This window comes from Cannabis sativa, chromosome X (assembly GCF_029168945.1).
Source record: "Cannabis sativa cultivar Pink pepper isolate KNU-18-1 chromosome X, ASM2916894v1, whole genome shotgun sequence".
Taxonomy (NCBI): Eukaryota; Viridiplantae; Streptophyta; class Magnoliopsida; order Rosales; family Cannabaceae; genus Cannabis; species Cannabis sativa.
The window spans coordinates 33,169,484-33,191,022 of record NC_083610.1 but is presented as its reverse complement, the minus strand read 5'-3'; the positions used below and the strand labels follow the sequence as shown (position 1 = coordinate 33,191,022).

Here is a 21,539-nt window from a genome sequence, read left to right as displayed (position 1 = left end):
AGAGATTATTAATATTTAAAAGATTGTTTAATTTTTTGGTTTAATTATTGGCTTTATTTGTTAACGGGAGATCAAACCTAATCGTTAAATTTAACAGAATATTCAGTATATTCTGTTAAACCAAGAATTGCCGTTAGATAGACACTTTTAATATCACTCTTTAAAAGAAATTATCTATTTCTAAACACGGTAATTCACACGTGACCATAAAGCTCACATTAGATTAGAGAGTAAGCTTGGATTTCAAATGGATAAAGACAAACTATCCAAAACTAGTCATTTTACTAATTACTTTTCTAATAATAATAATGTTACTTTTATATTCTTGTATTATATTTCCTTGAAGGGAAAAGGAAAAAAAAATAAAACTTTAAAAAATCTCAACTTTCAAAAAAAAAAAAGAACACTGATCTCTATTGGGAAGAATATATATATATAAATCACAGCAACAAGTGAAGATCTTTGGAGAGCTGTACATTTGGATACGCATAACACACTTGGATCAAGCACAGTGTACTTTGTAGCCCATCTTTGTTGAGTGGTTTGGGGGGTCCTCAAAGAAACGAATAAGATTCATGGAGATAAAATATTTCTTTTGGACATGGTGGAAGCTCCATAAAACAAAAGCACCAACCTTTCATTATAAAGAGAATAGTTCTTCCATGAAAAGACAGGGTATCATATACACATACACACACACTTACTTTATATAAATGTATATTTATATTTATATAATATCTCCTCCACAAGTACTAAAATGAATTAGGAGAGGAAAAGGAGATGATAAATCATAAATTTTGTGATATAAAGCAAATTGATAGTGGCAATAAGTAAAGTACGTTTGTGCTTGATTAGAGGAGTCATGACAATACTCATTCTTTTTTCTTTCCCAATGTATTTCTTTTATCTAAACAAACCTTATGCCTGCTATATGCTTATATACTCTTCTTCTTCTTCTCCTACTCAACCAAAGCATAAATATTAAAACTCTCTCAATCTAGATTTTCAGCTACTCAAATCAAATGGCGCCCAACTCTATAGCATGCTTCCTCTGTCTTTTGTTCTTCATATCACAGCTTTATTCAAATGAATCGACCATCATTGGAGCCAACAACCAGACAGACTTTTTCGTCCTCATGAAGAAATCTCTCTCCGGTGCCACCTTGGACAATTGGTATGTTGGTTCCGGGGCTAAAAAACCAATATGTAACTTCTCCGGCATAGAATGCGATAGTGGAGGCCAAGTCATCAAAATCGACATGTACGGTTGGTCACTCTCTGGGACCTTCCCCTCCAACATATGTTATTATCTTCCAAAATTAAGGGTCCTTCGACTCGGACGGAACCGAATCTCTGGTGAGTTTCCAACTACCATTGTCAACTGTACTCAGCTTGAAGAGTTGGACATGAGTTATCTCTACCTCACTGGAACTCTGCCGGACTTTTCCGGTATGAAAAAATTGAGGATTCTCAACTTGTCTTATAACTTTTTCCAAGGAAAGTTTCCGATTTCGGTCGTCAACCTCACCAACCTAGAAGTCCTCAACTTCAACGAGAATGGGAACTTCGAATTATGGCGATTGCCGGAGAGTATCGCAAACTTAAAGAAGCTAAAGTCAATGGTGCTGACCACCTGCATGGTGTACGGAGAAATCCCACGGTCCATCGGGAACATGACGTCACTAGTTGATCTGGAGCTTAGTGGGAACTTCATATCGGGAAAAATCCCTGCTGAGATTGGGTTGTTAAAGAATATCAAATTGTTGGAGCTATACTACAACCAGCTAGTGGGACCAATACCTGAGGAGCTAGGGAACCTGACGGAGCTAAATGACTTTGACATGTCGGTCAACCGTTTGACTGGTCAAATTCCAGCCTCGATTTGTCGTTTGCCCAATCTTCATGTATTGCAGCTCTACAACAATAGCCTCACAGGAGAAATCCCAAGTGTGATCGCTGAATCAACCACACTAAAGATCTTGTCGCTTTACGACAATTACTTGACTGGCCAAGTACCTTGGAATCTTGGACAGTCGTCGCCTATGGAAGTGCTTGATTTGTCAGAAAATAACTTGACAGGACCACTCCCTGCTCACGTTTGTCAAGCTGGTAAGTTACAATATTTTTTGGTACTTGATAATAAGTTCTCAGGGGAGTTACCTCAGAGCTATGGAAATTGCTATTCATTACTGAGGTTTAGAGTGAGTGCTAATAATTTAGTGGGATCAATCCCTGAGGGCCTGCTGGCTCTTCCTCATGTTTCAATTGTTGATCTTGGTTACAATAATTTCAGTGGCCCTATAACTGATTCCATTGGAAGAGCTCGAAACTTGTCTGAGTTGTTCCTACAGAATAACAAAATTTCAGGGGTGCTTCCCCTTGAGATTTCTAGAGCTACAAATTTGGTCAAAATTGATCTTAGTAACAATCTTCTTTCCGGTCCAATCCCATCCCATATTGGAGGCTTGAAAAAATTGAATTTGCTTCTTTTACAAGGCAACAAGTTGAATTCTTCAATCCCAGCTGACTCACTCTCTTCCCTTAAATATCTCAACGTTCTTGACCTCTCCAACAATCTTTTGACTGGTAATATACCAGAGAGTCTCTGTGAACTTTTACCAAACTCAATCAATTTCTCCAACAACAACCTCTCAGGTCCAATCCCACCCTCATTAATCAAAGGAGGATTAGTAGAAAGCTTTTCAGGTAACCCGGGTCTATGCATTGACTCGTCAGTTCTGGCCAAATCCTCTACTTCCCATAAGAACGTAACTTTCCCTCTTTGTCCATCACGATCATACAACCAAAAGAAATTGAACTCCATCTGGGCAATATCAATATCAATCGTCATCCTCATAATCGGGGTCGTTTTGCTCATTAAGCGTCGTTTTGGCAAAGAAAGAGCCTCAGTGGAAAACGACGAGACCCTATCCTCGTACTTCTCCTACGAAGTCAAGAGCTTCCACCGCATAACGTTTGACCAACGTGAAATCATGGAAGCTATGGTTGATAAGAACATAGTGGGTCGTGGTGGGTCTGGCACAGTGTACAAGATTGAGTTGAGCAACAAAGAAGTCGTGGCAGTCAAACGACTATGGAGTAGAACAGAGCAGAAATGGACTTCGGAAGATGATGATCAATTGATACTGAACAAGGAGCTCAAAACAGAGGTGGAGACTTTGGGGAGCATAAGGCATAAGAATATAGTCAAGTTGTTTTGTTATTTCTCCAGCTTGGATTGTAATCTTTTGGTGTATGAGTACATGCCTAATGGAAATCTTTGGGATGCTCTCCACAGAGGGTGGAATAACTTCCATTTGGAGTGGCCAACTAGGCACCAGATTGCTCTAGGGGTAGCTCAAGGCTTGGCTTATCTCCACCATGATCTTCCTCGTCCCATTATTCATAGAGACATTAAATCTACTAATATTCTTCTTGATGTGAATTATCATCCAAAGGTGGCTGATTTTGGTATAGCCAAGGTTTTGCAAGCTAGAGGAGGCAAAGATTCTACAACCACTGTTATTGCCGGCACCTATGGTTACTTGGCTCCTGGTAAATTAATGTTTTTTTCTTACCTTCCAGCTTTTATCATAGTGTTAAAAAAAATAATAATTTTAACATTTATTTAATTTGAAGATATACTCTTTTATTTTTATTAATGAACTTAGAAACACTGAAAAAATGGATGTTTTATTCAAAAAACTTTGTTCTTATTTTATGTTTCAAACTTGTTACGTTAATATCCTTTTATGATCATATATAGTGATCATATACGCACATATAAATTAATTTTATAGGTAAAGTTAACAAATTATTTTAATATGAAATATATTTTTTTAATTCACAATTCGATTTTCACAAATCATTTTTATTTATTTTATTGTTATACTTGTAATTATTTTTTATAATAATAATAATTAATTACATTAAAAAATATACGTATAATAATTACATTAAATTTTTATGTATCTTTTATTTTTTTATTGTTATTGTTATATGCCTAGTTGTTTAAATTTAAGCCGTGATATTTTATAATGATTTCGTTCCAAAAAGAAAAGAAGTGGTATGCTGATGATGATCACTAATTTAATTATATTACTCAGAATACGCATATTCATCGAAAGCAACTACAAAGTGTGACGTGTACAGTTTTGGAGTTGTCCTAATGGAGCTGATAACAGGGAAAAAGCCAGTGGAAGCTGAGTTTGGAGAAAACAAGAACATCATATATTGGGTTTCTAACAAGGTGGATACCCGAGAAGGAGCCATGGAGGTACTTGACCAAACTCTATCCGATTCCTATAAGGATGAGATGATCCAAGTCCTCCGAGTTGCGGTTCGGTGCACCTACAAGAACCCGGCTCTCCGACCAACTATGAAGGAGGTCGTTCAGTTGCTGTTGGAGGCTGATCCATGCAAGTTTGATTCCTCCAACTATAAAACCAATTCTAATACTACTTCTACTATTACTAAAGAGTACCCATTAAATACCATTAAGGTAAAAGGTGACCAGTTTGATGAATTATGAATTCTACTCAGTCTTCGTGACACTTGTTTGTTTGGGTGATGCCAACTTCATCATTCAAGGTTATGTACTACAAATATAAATATAAATATAAATATATAGTATATATATAGAATATTACATACTTATTATTATTATTAATGGAAAATTGGGCTTGTAGATTCTGTAGGGGCCTCTTTTAACCTTATTATTATTATTATTATTATTGTTATTTACTGTTGAGAAATAACATGCATGCATGTAATAATCAAATTATAGTCTCTGTGCCTTTCAAAAAAAAAAAATTATAGTCTCTGTGTGTGTATACTTCAATTATACGTGCTTGCATTAACATTTAATTTTATGGCTTAATTATGATAAATGATATATAATTTAGAAAACAATATAAGGTTTCTATTTCTCTAGTCCCACTAATGAAGAATCAGTGTCAGATTTTGTGCGTTTTTTTTAACCTCTTGTACATGTTCTTCTTTTTCTTTTTTATCATATTCATATCAGAAAAAAGAAAGAAAGAATAACAAATAAAATAAAAAATGCACATGAGAGTTGAGATATATATTGCAAGGGGTTATTCCTTGTCTTTCTTTTTGCATTGAAGTGGGTTTCTGATTCTTAATTTTAAAAATTTAGATGGCATGATTCGTCTGTGGAAGGACCACTTGAGAGCAATATCCTATCTATATGAGAATAATCTTTCGATTGATCATTAGCATCTTCTGTCTATTTTCAGAATTTTACGACGGAGGAGATTATGAAGTAATTTTTTTTTTCATTTTATGTTTCTTAATTTATACCCAGCTTTTGAAATAATGTAACGGTTCAAATTCTTTAAAAGAAAAAGGAAGGACTTAAAAGAACAATAATATACCCTCCTCTTTCCTCTTTCCTCTTTCATCTTTCCTCTTTCATTCCTTTATTCCTTCTTCACACATCATGTGAGCCACGCCGGCCCAAGCATTGGGCAGCTTGAGCAGCTCTTATTTTTTTAAGGCCCATTTTTATTTTTTAAAGAAAAGGCTTATTTATTTCTTTTTTTTTTCTCATATATACATAAATAAAAAATTTATAATTGAAAATTTATGACGAATTTTTTTTGGGATATTTTCAAAAATATGGGAAAAATGAACCATGTTATAATAAATATGGCAAGAAAACTAAATGCCACACAATATGACATTAACTAACCAATCAAACTACAAATATGGGATTTTTTTTTTTAAAAAAAACCATAAAATACCTTAAAAACTGAATCTAATTTGAAATCAAGGAAATTTATTATTTTTAACCATATATAAACAAAATTCTCTCTCTCTCTCTACACCGATTCTGTCTCTCTCCTGCGATTCTCTCTCTCTCTTTCCTGCGATTCTCTCTCTCTCTTCTACGATTCTCTCTGGCATGCGATTCTTCTTCTCCATCTTCTCCAATTCACTTTCTCTCTTCTCCATGCGCAAATTCTTCCTCTGATTCAACCAACACTGACCTGAAAAACTCAGAAAATATAAAATTCAACCATGGCCATACCGACAGAAGCAACCATCAACATCGACACCTGAAAAGCAATGAAGCTCTCACCTTAGAGCAGAAAATGAAATCTTAAGCTCAAAGCACCGATCAACCTGCACACACAAAATTCAATCAACAATCAAGTTAACTCCGATCGTCCCCGTCAACAGCGATCAAAAGAAATACAGGTACAATTATATAAATTATGCTATGAATATTATATGTATATATATATAAATTGAGAAATACACCGAATATGTGCATTTGCAATTTAAACTTAAAAGAAAAAAAAAATCTAGATTGAAATAAATTTCATACCAAAACTATATGATCTTGCATTGCTTCATAATGAAATGTTCATATATACTCAATCTAGATTGAGACTATGAAGTTTCACAAACAAAAGACAAAAGAAACTGAAAATTAAATATTATGAAAAATTTAGTTTTATGAAAAGATTCCTGAAAATTATGAATATAAAACCAGTTTCTAAATACATTATAAATTTTAACTAACAGTTTTCAAAATGATATTATCTGTTAAACATAAACAAATATAAATTAATGTTGGAAACTGGTTTCTCAAATATATGGTGAAAAAATCACTTATAATTTGAATACAAAATAAAAACAAAAAAAAAAAAAAAAGCTAGGTTTCTTAATACATTAAGATTTTTAAAACTAACAGTTATCAAAATATTGTACAGGAATGGACTCAATAATGTGTGGTCAAATATGGAGGGCAATGGAAAGAGGATAAAAAGTATGAAGACTACATAATGACTGGACTACTAATACCAACAAACTGTGATCTAAAAAGTTTGTTGGAATTGGTAAGAAATGAAATCAAATGCAACACAACAATAGAAATGCATTACCAGTTATTCCCAGACTCACCACCAATAAAAATAATAAGTGACAACTCACTGATGTTCTACTTACAACTGAGAAAGACACAGAATGCAGTTAGTGAGTCTCCACTCTGCATCACAACAGTAGACGAGACAAGACTCCAGATCATTGCTCAACAAAAACCAGAAACTGAAGCCGTAAGACAAGATACAGATGTTCAGAAACTGGTTTTACAAATAACAAACTAGCCAACTTACGACTGTATGGAATACGATGATGAAACTTCAGAAATAAGTGAGGTACTTGCATTACCAAACATATTTCAAGTAGCTGATAGTGTTGCTGATTGTATCATTGAGAAAACACAAGAACACAAGAGGAAAAAGACATGAAGAAGAAAGAGAAATAATAACAGATCATAAGGTTTTCAACATTGAAAAAGGACAGATTTACCAGGACAGGAAGATATTGAAGATTGCAGTGGGTTTTTTTTGCTATGATCAACAATTTCCAATTTAAAACCAAAAGATCTGAACTAAGAGAGTATGTGGTGACTTGTGTGGATAACTGTAACTGGTTTTTGAGAGCTTCAAAGTTCAAGAGTACCTCAACATTCAAAGTAAGAAAATATGTCCAAGATCACAACTGCTCACTGGATATTGTAATGGGCGACCACAAGCAGGCAAACTGCAACATGATTGCAGAAATGATAAAAAAGAAATTTCTGTCAATCAAAAGAAATCACAGACCAAATGACATTATGATAGACATGATTGATGATTTTGAAGTGTCAATGAGCTACCAAAAAGCATGGAGAGCAAGAGAGAAAGCTTTGGAGTTGGCAAGAGGAAGGCAAGATGAATCTTATCAACAACTACCAAAATACCTGCACATGCTAAAAGTAGTAAATCCTGGAACAATTGCACAATTGGAAACTGATAAGAAGGATCATTTCAAATATTTGTATCTAGCATTTGCAAACTCCATAGAAGGTTGGAAACATTGCAGGCCAGTCATTGTAACTGACGGAACATTTTTTAAAAACATCATTTGGAGGAACCCTATTCACAACTTCTACAATGGATGCAAACAACAACATATTCATTCTAGCATTTGGGATAGGAGACTCAGAAAATGACTGCTCTTGGGAATGGTTCTTCACAAAACTAAGGGAAACATTCGAAGATAGAGAAGGTATGCTATCGAAAAAACTAGTTTCCTTAAATGTAAATTCAATCTAAAAATTTTACTTCATTTACATACAAATTACAAACAGAAAAGATATTAAATACTTGTTATGCCATAACATTAAAAAATAAAAAAAAATCTAGAAACTGGTTTCCACAATAAAAAAAAATGATTACGATTCTAAAAAAAGAAACAAAAAAAAAATGATTAGGCTTCCAACACATACCTACTGATCTTGTAAAAACTGGTTTCCGTGAACAGGTTTGACAATAATATCAGACAGGCATAAAAGTATAGAGAAGGCAGTGAGCAATGTCTACCCAAACCACTTCCACGGAGCATGCATCTTCCACCTACTAAACAACATCAAAACAAACTTTGGAGTGCATGGAGACGATATGACCATAAACTTTGTAAAGGCAGCAAAGACGTACAAGCTGACATCATTCGAGCGATACATGGCAGAGATAGATAGAATCGACAAACGAATAAGACCATACCTTGAGAAAATTGGACATGAGGTTTGGACCAAGAGCCACTACCCTACAAGAAGGTACACAATGATGACTTCAAACATAGCAGAATCAATAAATTTGGCGATCCTAGCAGCAAGATCATTACCTATTACAACAATCATTGAGTGCTTTAGAAGCCTTGTACAAAAATGAATGTGGAAAAATGGCAATGAAGCACATGGAATATTTACTGAAGTAGCATCAGATGCTAAAAAACTACTGAGAGACAATCTGCTTAAAGCAATGAAATACCAGGTACAATAACTAAATCATAGAAAATAACAGTTATTAAAAAACATGTTTCTTGATCATGATGAAAAACCAGTTTCTAACACTTATTTTATATTTCAAAAAAAAAAAAAACAGGTCATTGCAATCACAACAATCCAATACCAAGTAAAGGTGCAAGAAAAAGGGGATTTCACAATCAACATACTGGAAAGAACATGCAGCTGCAGAAGGTTCCAACTAGATGAGATACCATGCTCACATGCAATAGCTGTATTTGCAAAAAGAGGATTAAGAGCTTATGACTATGATGTCGAGTATTACAAAACAGCAACAATGATGAATGAGAATGGACTATACCTGAGAGCATGGAAAGAATAGTGTGGCCACCAAAATCAAGAAAACCAGCTGGGAGGCCTAGAAAGAAAAGAAGAAGATCAAAAGGAGAACCAAAAGTTGTCTTGAAATGCACAAGGTGCGAAAAAGTTGGCCACAACCGAAGAACGTGCAATAATTCACAGTTTTACAAACCTCCAAAACAGAATAACAAAAGCAACGAGTCAAAGAAGAATGATTGATCAGCTACAAGATAAATAGATATTGATTGACAGTTTTATAAAAACTGGTTTCTCAGCATTGAATAAAGTTGGACAAAATACAATTTTTTCAATAAGATACATACAACAAACATTTTTAGGCTTTTGAATTTTTATCTATTTAAATAATCATTGTTTTAAAGATTTTCTCTTAATATCATAGATCATTTCAAAAAGGTACATGAAAAAGAATAAATTTTACTAAACAAGAAACCAGTTATTGACAAAAGTATACTAAAAAAACAATTGCCACTTACCAATAAATAAAAACACATATTGCCATTGTTATCACCTACAAAAAGAAAACAAAACAAAAACAAAAATCAGTTAACTGTACATTCAAAAGAAACCAAAACGAAATTAATAGTAAAACAAAAACCAGTTTCAAAAAAAAATAAAAATTAAGCCATCAACTAAAAACTTATAATACAAAGTGTTGCTGATTCATTCAAACTTCCAGTCTTACAAAAAAAAAAATACAAACACTTTAACTAAGTAACAAGTCTTTTAAAAAAAACACTAAAAAACTATATAACATCGTCTTTAAATACCAAATACAAAAAAAAAAAAAAAAAAAACCAAACAAAACCAGTTTCTTGTAAACATAAGAACATAAATCCAAAAAAAAAATGTAATTATTATAAACATCTATCCAGTCATCTGAAATCATTTCGCTTTGCCCTTTCCCTTTGCAATATCCTTCCCTTTGACCTTTGCCTTATCACTTGCATTATCCTTTGATTTCTTCATCTTTTTCAACACTTCATCATCAGTTATATAACCACCAATTTGTTTCCTCCTAGCATGAATAAACAAACTGATAGCAAGATCATCTCTATATACTGCTACCAAATCAGACATCTTAACTGGAATGTCATCAATTTTTCCACGAATGAAAAATTCAGCAAACTTGATGACAAACAATCCACAGTCACTGCAATAAAACAAAAAAATGAATTCAAATAAAAAAACCGGTTTTTGTGCAAACAAAACAAAAACTGACAAAAAATATAAACAGAACAAAACATAAAACTAGTTTCAATTAAAAAAATATATGATGAAAAGAGGAAGAATTACCTATTGACCTGACTTGGAAGCCCATCTATGAACTTGAAATTCAAAGGTTCTCTTTTCCCAACATAATATGGACCTTGAACCAAATTAAGATCCGACCTAGAAGAATAAACATCAAGATACTCCAAATAAAACGGCAGCATAGTAGAATAAGCTTTGACATGATCCAAGGCGCGTTTCTTGTTGAGAGCACCAGAAATGGAGTTATATACGCTCAACATCCTCTCCTTGATATCAAAATGGACCAAAATCCAATGTTTTTGCTTTTGAATATAGACATATATAAGAACATGGTCAGTAAGCACCCAAGGAGTATTGCAAAACAAATACTCACCAACAATGTATCTAGGAATGACATTATCAAAGTCAATCTTAGAAGGATTAGAACCCGATTTCAAGAACTGATTGTATGAATTCCATATGACTTGATCAAACAAACAATCAGTAGTGGTAATCCTTTGGTTCAAAGTATCATCTTGCTTAATCTTCTTCCTAAGGATAGAATACCACATCTAAATGCTACAAAACAGCAATAAAAACATGTATGAGAAACCAGTTTTTGAAAGAACCGATAACAGAATTATAAACTACACAAATATCAAACACATAAAAATTAATAAAAAAAAACTAGTTTCTTACACTGTCACACAAAAATTCACCACAAGCATGGAGCTGGTAGAACCACATCTTCTCGAAAATTTCAATGAAAGAAAAATCCATCGGTGGAGATAAGATGTTGTCCGCATCGGAGTACTTCTTCACACTGACCAACACAAAAAACAACAAACACAAAAAAAAAGTCAATTACATATAAAATAAAGACATAAAAAGAAATGTAAAAAATATAAATATACATACAAAAAATACTAACCCCCTATTCATGACTATGTTCTCATCAATAAAATTGGAAAACTTAACGCACTGCTCAGGACCAGTATTATAACTAATTTTATCTTTAAAAGGATTGATTCCATGCACAATAAATTTATCATCTTGCACAATAAATTTATCATCTTGCACAATCCTCATTAAGTCTTCCTTTGAAGATGAAGAAGACCCAAAGTCCACAACATATGGCGACAGAACAATAGAGCTTGGTTTTGGCTGCCTCTTCTGAATCTCCGGAGACAAATATGATTTATCGTACAAAACCAAACTCAACTTATCACTATCATCATGAAATGAAACATCATCTGTCTTCAAAGCACTCTTAACAGTGCTATCAACCACACCCTTAAGAAAATCAGGATCGATAAACACATTTTTAAAATTCAAAGTGTCCTTTTCCTCCTACAAAATTGAAGAAAAAATATTTAGAACAAACAATAAAATTCAAACAAGCAAAATATAAATGTAAAAAGCTTGTACCTTAACTTGAACAGAATGAACGGACAACTGTAACTCACCACCATCATCCGATATATCCTGATAGTATGCCTGAACAATAAATTAATTGAAAACCAGATTTCAAACATAAATACAGAAACTGGTTTCCTATAGAAAAAAACACAGCAACAGAGACCTAAACACAGACCAGAAACCAGTTTCAAGAAATTGAAAAAACGTATCTCAACCCAACCCAATACAGAAACCTGTTTCAACTAACTAGGGAAATCATATAACAAAACATCCAATACAGAAACTAGTTTCAACAAGATGATAAAAAAACTATAATAAAACAAAAAATAACAAACCTATAATCAAATAACACGAAACAAAGAAACTAGTTACCTCTCTTATAGGGGATGAAAAAAATTCAGAATTCTTAGAACTGCCATCATTCTCCTTCTTCTTCTTCAATCCATTGATAATTTCTGCTAATTTAGCAAACTCACTCAAAAACTCAATCCTCAAACTAGAAATACCATCCTTAATTTGTTGTTCACACTCTTTTATAGAATTCAGTTCAACACAAATTTGGTCCAACTTTCCACGAGAAACCTGAATATTATACATAAAAAACATGAAAGTAAGTAATGATAAACATATAATTACCAAAATACACAAAAGAAATACACATAGAAATCGGTTTTTAATACCTTGACCTCATCATTAACTTCATCAGAGGACACAACACCACCAATCCTCTTCAATACATATTTAGGATCAAACTTAAATTTAGAAAAAAGACTTTGAGACTTTTCACTACTCAAAGCAACAAAATCCTTTATAACAATCTGGAAAGATAAAAACACAAAACAATTTAAAAAAACCAAAGAAAAATTAAACAAACAATAACCAAAAAAATGAAATTTGAATAAAAAAATTACTTTTGGATAGTTAAACACACCCTGAATCAACTCACTAAATTCTGATGTAGGGCTATTCTCCCAATTCAGAACACGAGGAATCTTGTTGTTGATTCTTTTGCAAAATCGAGGTGACAAAGACGGAATGATCTCGTATAGCCAAATAAGAAACGCAAGAGGAAATCCTTTAAGCTTGTAACCCTTCTCAATCATCTTTTTCTTAGCAAGCTGTTCAAAGGTATCGTTTCCATCTTTCAATGCAATCTTCAAGTGATAAAAAGTCTTTTCCCACAATAATTTTCCCCATCCAAAACCGGTTAAACACTTCAATGTAATCATCCCCATTAACCATAGTAAATATAAAGTTGTCAATCTTTTTGCCTTGGGGATAACCATACAAATACCCAGCAAAGAAGTATACAAGAGTTATCTTCACATAATCTTCGTCATCTTTCAACGCACCACTGAAGAAAACACTAGCAACTTCCTTCACAAAAACCAACCAAATTTAAAAAAAAAAAAAAACACAACAACAACACCGAATATCAACAAAAATTAAAAAAAATAAAACTAAACAACAAAATTCTAAACCATAAAACAAAACCAAAAACACAAAATACTCAACTAATCCAATATGAATAAATACAACAACACAAAAATAAATTCGGATTAAATTTTTTTAAAAAAACAAGAACAACAACACACTAATAATGTTAAAACATAAAATGGGTTGAGATAATTTTCCAACGAATCTCCTAATTTCTATCTTAATCCTCATATTTTTCTCTCAATGAACTACTCTCTTATATTCTCATTTTTCTCACTCTCTCTTCGGATTAAGCATCACTCAAGTAGAAAATTCAAAATAAAAAAATAAAAACGAAAATCTAAGAATGTAATAAGGATTAAGAACCAATGCAACTTCAACAAACCCACAAAAAATAAACAGTTTAAAAAACCTAAAATCAGAGAAAAAAAAGTAAAAAACACATGCTTACCTTGAAGAACACACGAACAATGGATGCTCCAACCCTAAGCTCTTACCCGAAGAACAATGGCTGCAATGCCCTCCAAAAATCGAGAGCAAAAAAAAAAAAAAAAAGAAAGAAAGAACACAGAGACGAAACGAGAGAGGAAAAGGAAAGAGGAAAATGAATAAATGTTGAAATGAAAAAAGAGAGGGAGAGATATAATAGTATAGGCGGTTTAGAGTTTATAGGCATGAATTGAAAACTGAAAAAGTAAGTTAAAATAGGGAAGCAACCATCAAATCGTGATGATTACATGCAAAACCCCTCTAAAAATAAACGGTTATGTTCAAAAAATTGAACCAAAAAATTTAAACACTTAAAATTACTAAAATGACCTAAAGAAACTACAATACACACAATATGGGCTTTTAACAAAATCATGCCAGCCGTATGGGCTTTAAAATCCCATAGACTATGCCCGAAGTTTAAAAAAGTCATATAAAAGGTCCATAGTTAAATATGTCATATTTATCATAAAATGTTTAAAAAAACCCATACTCCATGTAAGTTCTACATTTCTTTTGGGAAATTTACATGGTATACTAACTTTTGTCATTTTTTTACAAAAATACTGTCAGGCGGTATTTTTTACTTTTTTACTGTATTTTTTTATTAGTTTCATACTGCAGTATACTGTGTTGAGTTTTCACTGGTGTTCTACTGGTATTTTTTAGTTGTTCTACTGTTGTTTTTGAGTTATTCTGTTCTGTGTTCTACTAGTATTTTATAAAAACACAGTAGTTTTGAAAACTTTTCCGTGTGACAGTATTTTTGTAAAAATTAACCCAAATTTTAGTATTTTTTTTTTAAAAAAAGTTAGTAATAGAATTGTAGTTTTAATGTATACGGTTTTTCTTTTTAAAGAGTCCAATTTTAAAATTTTGCACGAGTCCCCAAAATGCTTGGCCAGCCCTCCACCCTACACCATTAATGTCGGCAAGCCCTCATAAGCACTACCAGCCGATTATTGTCAACAAAGGAGCTCAATCTTGGAGTTACTTCGTTCCTGATCACACTATTTTCCGTCAAGAGATAATGTTTGGAAATTCTTGGCTCTACCAAAATTTATGGCCATTTTTCATTACTGTCAAAGCTTACCGCCCGCCAAGATAAGTACAAACGTAGTCCTTGTCACAAGAGCTATCTTTTCCATTTAATTACAAGCAAAAAATGGTATTCGTATGACAAAATTAGTGTCAACAAATTCAATTTTTAGTGCCCATAGATACGAAGGCATGATTTGTCCTGCCCTTTTGGTTGTATCAATAGGTTCGTGTCTAAAAACTTTAACGGGCACAACAAATAATATCGTGCCAACTGACTGATCTAATGGCATGACACATGTATTGCCCATTTGAGATGGTTAATACTATCAACCATACTATTAGGCACGACCTTGTGGTGCCCAATGAGTTGTATTTTAAAAAAGAATAATTTTGTAATTTAAGATTAATTTATATTTAAAATTGCTACTAGAAAAAGGGATGTTTTTAATTTTAAGCTAATACTACCCAAAATAAACATTAATACAATTATAAGGAGAAAATAAATATTTATGCTATTTGTTGATTTCAAAAATACAATTTACAAAGTTTTTTATTTACAAATATACGGTTGGAGATAAAACCCACTTGTGAAAGGAGAAAGTAAAATACACAAGTAGACTATGCAGGCGAGTGAGGCTCACACGCGAGTGAGGGGACAAAACCATCAAAGTTCGCTGACGCACGCAATATTACAGCGTCAGAACGTGCCAGTGGCTGCCACGTGTCAACTTTGGACAAAGTGCACTTGAGCGTGTTGGACTTCTTTTCTCAATACAACAACTAATTAGCAACAAAATAACAACTTGAAAACAACCAAAACTAACTTTAAAATTTTTTGAATTTTTTTTTAAAAATAATTACATATAAAAATAAATGTACTTAAACCCAAATCAATTTAAAAATAATTATACATAAAAATAACGACACATAAACTTAAAATTAAAAATAATAATACATAAAAATAAAGACACAAAAACCCAAAATTAACTTGAAAAAAAAGTAACTACAAAATACTTGTATATAAACTCAAAAAATATGTAACATAAAAACTAAAACATAGACTATATAACAAAAAAATATGTAAAATAAATAATTTGATAACAACCTCACTTTAATATAAATAAATAACAATTTCATATTAAGATGTAAATTAATTAGGCAACAACAAATTTCATCAACTCAAAAGAAACTCAAAAACAACACATAAATCATCTCGAAAAAAAAAACTACAAAATACTAGTACATTAACTCAAAAAAATATGCATCTATCAAAAATAAAACATATACTCAGTTAGTTTTTACTTGGTTGAACAATTAAATAACAACGCACAAATAATTAGATAACAACTCTATTTTAATAAAAAGTTATTAGGCACCAACACAATGTGTTAAATTGAAAAAAAAACACAAATAATCTTAAAAAAAATAATAAAACAACATTCTTAATAAAAAGTTATTGGGCACCAACACACTGTGTTAAATTAAAAAAAAAACAAATAATCTTAAAAAAAATAATAAAACAACATTCTTAATATGTGTCCATGATAAATTAAATATGTTTAGACATTCATTTTTTTTTTTTGAACACGACTAGATAACAAAAAAAAAATTATATAACAATTATACTGTAATATGCAAAATAAATAGGCATCATGAAATAATTTCAGAGATTGCATAATCAACTCCAAGAAAAAAAAAACACTTGTAATTTATAAACTAAATTTAAAAGCATTTACTCATTACAAAACACTTCAACACCAACTGATAAATATACACGTCCATAAAGTACTAAATACACAATCATTTTTAACTTAGTTAAACAACTTAATAACAGTAAAAAAACAACTAAAAAATAACCTCACTTTAATACACACTTTAAATAGGATGACACGTTGCATTAACTCAAAAAAAAAATATCAATAGTCTTAAAAAAAAAAAACATTAAAAGGAACTACAAAATGCTTGTACACCAACTCAAAAATATATGTATCCATAAAAAATAAATAGAAAGTTATTTTTTTTAAACAACTAAATAATAACAAACAAACAACTAAATAATAACCTCAGGAAAAACAAACAAACTTTTTCTTTTGTTGAAAAATAAAATAAACTTAGAAACAACTAAATATCACTTGTAATTCAACTTAAAAATATATGTACCAAAAAAAAAAAAATAAACATATACTCATTTAGGATAATTTGATTTGATATTCTAACAATTGTACAACTAAATATGAACGAATAAATAATTAAAATACAACTCTATTTTAATATACAAATCAACCAAACATCAATACATTAGTACCCAAGCCAAAAGCAACTTAAAAACAACATTGATACAATCACCATAAAATTAAAAAAAAAAAAAAAACTATTAATCACCTACATATCAACCAATTGTATTACAAAAATTACTCAACTAGAAATCAACCCCAAAACACATGGATCTAATAATAAGCATATATGATTATTTTTTTCTTGGCAACTCTGAAATATTTTTAACAAATTAGCATGATATATATATATGTATATTTGTTAATAGGCATGTTAATTTTAAATTGGTTCTAACAAGCATTTTATCAAACACATTATATACAAGCATATTCCAATATATTTTAAGCTATAACTAAAACATAATTTTAATCACCCAATTGAAGTAACAGATAAAAAATTATAAAAACAAAGATAATTTAAAGGGCAAACAAAAAGACCCATTCATCTTTTGGATCTAAAATTTCAAAAAAATTATATATGTATGTCTTTGTAGATACATGTAAAAGAGTCAATAATATGTGTTTGTAGACACACATGAATAAGTCAATCCCTTTGTTCATTCATACTATTATCAGAGAAAGAATAAATAACTCATTCAACATATATTATATTTTTTCATAAGTAAAGATGCAAAAATTCAAGTCAAATGGACCTCTATTTCTCCAACCGGTAACAATGGCAGATTGTCGATGGAGGCCCTAGCTCTCTTTTTGTTTCTCTCTCAGAGCTTTACGGTCTACCCTCGTCGCTCTCTGCCGTGAGCTCAAGCGAACCCCATCTCCGAAATATCCAACCTCTGAAAATCCTAGCCACGTTCTCCTCCAACCCCCTCTCTCTCTTATTTTTTCCCTTCTCCTTCTTCTTCCTTTCTCAAAACATTACAGTATAAATGAAAAAATACAAAGCATAAACTGTATAAAAGTTTAAATATATGTCTAATCGTATTTTTGTAAATAAAATATATAATTTAGTATAATCTTGTAAAAATTCCCTAGAAAAACGGGTTTTGGTGACACACATTGAGTAACTCTAAAACTGTTTAGTGACACTTCAACGCGCATCACTAATGAGGGTGACTGGAAAGACAATTTTTAGTGACACTTCACACGTGTCACTGAACCTTTTTACATTCACTTTCTGCGTGTCACTATAGGCGTATAGAGTCAGGTTTTGTCAGACTAAAACGGTAACAGCCACACACATGAAGTGTCACTATATCTTTTTTTTTTTTTAATTTTTTATTAATATTAATATGCTTTTTATATATAAAAATATTAATATTATTTTTTTAAAATTCAGAATATATATTATGAATTTATAAAAATAATTATATTAATGACACAATTTAATTTAACTATATATTTATCAATTATAAATTAATATATTTTAATTTTAGTTATAAAATTACTAATAAACTAATATACATATATATTATTAATAAATTTATAATATTTTATTTTTTAAAATAATTCTAATTTTTATATAAATTAATAATATATTAATTTTATATAATAAATTAATAATATATTCGTTTCAAAAAAAATTAATAATATATTATTTTTTAAATAGCAATTAACAGAATATTTGAATTATTAAACAAATTATAAAATACACACATTATACTTTATATAAAAATGTACATTAGGTATATGACATTAATTTTAACAAAAAAAAAATAATAAATCAGAGGCAATACAAATCCAAAACAAATCAGAACATGTTTAGAACAAAAAAAAAACCTAAAAAACTAAAAACAAATCAGCCATAAATCTCGGACAACCACCGTCGGCCATTAACCCAAACTACCATCCTTGGCGAAAAACCCCGAATTGCCTCAGTCCACCTACACAGCAAAGAGAGAGAGAGAGAGAGAGAGAGAGAGAGAGAGAGAGAGAGAGAGAGAGAGAGAGAGAGAGAGAGAGAGAGAGAGAGAGAGAGAGAGAGAGAGAGAGAGAGAGAGAGAGAGAGAGAGAGAGAGAGAGAGAGAGAGAGAGAGAGAGAAACAGAGAGACAAACAAAAGATCAAATAATCATACATATAATAATATGTACGAGTCGTTTTGAAGAATTTTCTTGCCTACATGGAATCTGTAAAGCATAACGAAATCCCGATTTTTCATACAGGGATGCATAGACTGAGAGGTCTCCTTCAGTTAACCAAGATGGTGGTAGAGGAGTAGATGGATCAAACCATAAATCGCCTCAGTCCACCTGCCCCAAATCACCGAAGCATGGCCATCTAGCCTGAGCAAGAGCTCCACGAGAAGGAAAAATAAAGAGGGGGAAGAGAAATGTGGTGTTGCGCTGAGAAGAGGAATGATTGGGGCTTTGTTCGGGGCAGCAAGACGTTGAACTGAGAGGAGAGATTGGGGCTTCGAGGACTGAGGAGGGAGAGAGGGAAAGGGTGTTGTTGGTTATCGGAGAAGAGGAGCAGTAGCTCCGATTGAGAGAAAGAGAAAGAGGCATCGACTGAGAGAAAGAGAGAGAGGCTTTGATTGAGAGAGAGAGAGAGAGAGAGAGAGAGAGAGAGAGAGAGAGAGAGAGAGAGAGAGAGAGAGAGAGAGAGAGAGAGAGAGAGAGAGAGAGAGAGAGAGAGGCGAGAATGAGACGACACAATATTAGGGTTTTCTTTTATTCGAGAGAGAGAGAGAGAGAGAGAGAGAGAGAGAGAGAGAGAGAGAGAGAGAGAGAGAGAGAGAGAGAGAGAGAGAGAGAGAGAGAGAGAGAGAGAGAGAGAGAGAGAGAGAGAGAGAGAGAGAGAGAGAGAGAGAGAGAGAGAGAGAGTGTGTAACGCCCTAATGCTAAGGCACGCTACAGTGCTTTTTCAATTATTGTGCAATCTTTGCTAATCAAAGAAATTTCTCAAAAAACGTGTAAAATTAAAACTTTTACTTTAATTATTAAACTTTATAATATAATATAATATTTACAAATTCCGGGATCCCGATTCCAAACTTTGTAAAATTCACTGTTTAAACTTTACATTTCAAAATACATAATTTTCAAGTCGCACAACGACTTTCAAAATATAACTCCCAGATGTCCCGAGACCGAACACTCCAGGTCGTGCCGCTTGACATGTACAACCTCACCCGAGCTCAGGTTCACTCTTGTTCAGCCTTCGCCTTTCCTTTACCTACACATGGAAGCAGAAACTGTGAGTTAACAGACTCAGTAAGAAATGCATATAACATACCATATAATTTCCGACCTGTAAATAGGCGCCCATACACCTATTTACAGAGCTTAACAGATGAGTATGAACGTTCAATACCAGGGTACAACCACTATACCATATGCACATCGTACCTCACTGTACGAGTGTTGGTAGGGTTTACCCCGAACACTGAGTAATACTGAGTGTGTACCACACACCTTAGCATTCCCTCGTGCCCGTGTTGGTATCACTGTATCGTACCCACAGCCACAATAATCACTATAACAATGCACTCTATAACTTATTCATACAAGTGTTGGTAGTGCTTAACATAATTCAAGCATGCATATATAAACACATATACACACATTCAGACAATCACATCATACATTATACACAGTTCTTACCTGTTTTCTGAATTCAAGTGTCTTTGGCCGGCCGAGCGAACGGAATTCACGTGCTAGATGGATGCCCTAATCACAATAATAGTAATACAGATGAGTGACTCGCTAAATCACTTTCCGGGACTTTAAACTTGAAACTAAAAGTTTCCCTATCAATAAACCTCATGGAAATACCCTAAATATCTCAAAATTGGCCAAAACTAGGGTTCAGGAAATTCCCCCAACAGGCAGACCGGTTCCCAACCGGCATCCCGGTTCTGGGTCACCAACCGGTCGACCGGTTGGTATTGGCCTTCCAGAACCGGAATTCCGGTTCTACTGCTGGGAACCAAAAATCTTCCCCCTTAATTCAAATCAAGCCCAAACTTTACCAAACTCTCCAGTATACCTATACAATGCATACACAATGATTTCCAGGCAGTATTTCACAGAATAAAACAATAAATCTCCACTTGCCATTAAAGCTCAAAGCTTGAACTCAAAGCTTAAAATTGCAAAAAACTAACAATCAATCTCTAAACCAACTACCATGAACTAAAATTAAGCCAAACAAACCCTAAAATTTGAACTAATCAAACCTCAAACCCTAACAGCCCCTATAACCCAAAATCACTTCTTGAAACCAAAATACAACTTCATGAACTTCAAAAAGAAAGGAGCTAAAGTTACCTTAGTTATTTTTCCTTGAATCCTTGGTTGAAAACACAGAAAATTATGAAGAAAAATTGAGTTTTCCTTCTGGTTTGAGAGGGCCGAACACTAAGAGAGAGAAAGGAGAAATGATTTCTCTAATTTTAATTTCTTTTTCAAAGTAAAACCCCTTTTCATTCAATTATATTAAAATAAAATAGGTGTCATCACCCAAGGCTGCCACCTAACCCTCATTTAACCA

General features: G+C 32.5%; 1 protein-coding gene and 1 long non-coding RNA gene across 3 annotated transcripts; one reads left to right on the top strand and one right to left on the bottom strand.

The window, feature by feature from the left end:
• The first annotated feature begins 714 nt into the window (after positions 1–714).
• Positions 715–4,715, top strand: LOC115710554 (receptor protein-tyrosine kinase CEPR1). Its single transcript, XM_030638917.2, has 2 exons — positions 715–3,555; positions 4,107–4,715. Exons 1-2 carry the CDS (start codon positions 1,023–1,025, stop codon positions 4,529–4,531), a joined length of 2,958 nt encoding a protein of 985 aa, XP_030494777.1. The 5' UTR covers positions 715–1,022; the 3' UTR covers positions 4,532–4,715.
• An 811-nt stretch (positions 4,716–5,526) lies between these two features.
• Positions 5,527–18,288, bottom strand: LOC133031676 (uncharacterized). 2 transcript variants are annotated; one of them, XR_009684760.1, is made up of 3 exons: positions 11,358–18,288; positions 8,300–11,249; positions 5,527–7,572 (listed from the first exon to the last, which is right to left on the bottom strand). It is a non-coding gene; the product is annotated as an uncharacterized LOC133031676 (long non-coding RNA). The 2 variants fall into 2 exon arrangements; XR_009684761.1 differs by having other exon boundaries at positions 5,527–9,087; positions 9,177–11,249.
• Between the last annotated feature and the right edge of the window lie 3,251 nt (positions 18,289–21,539).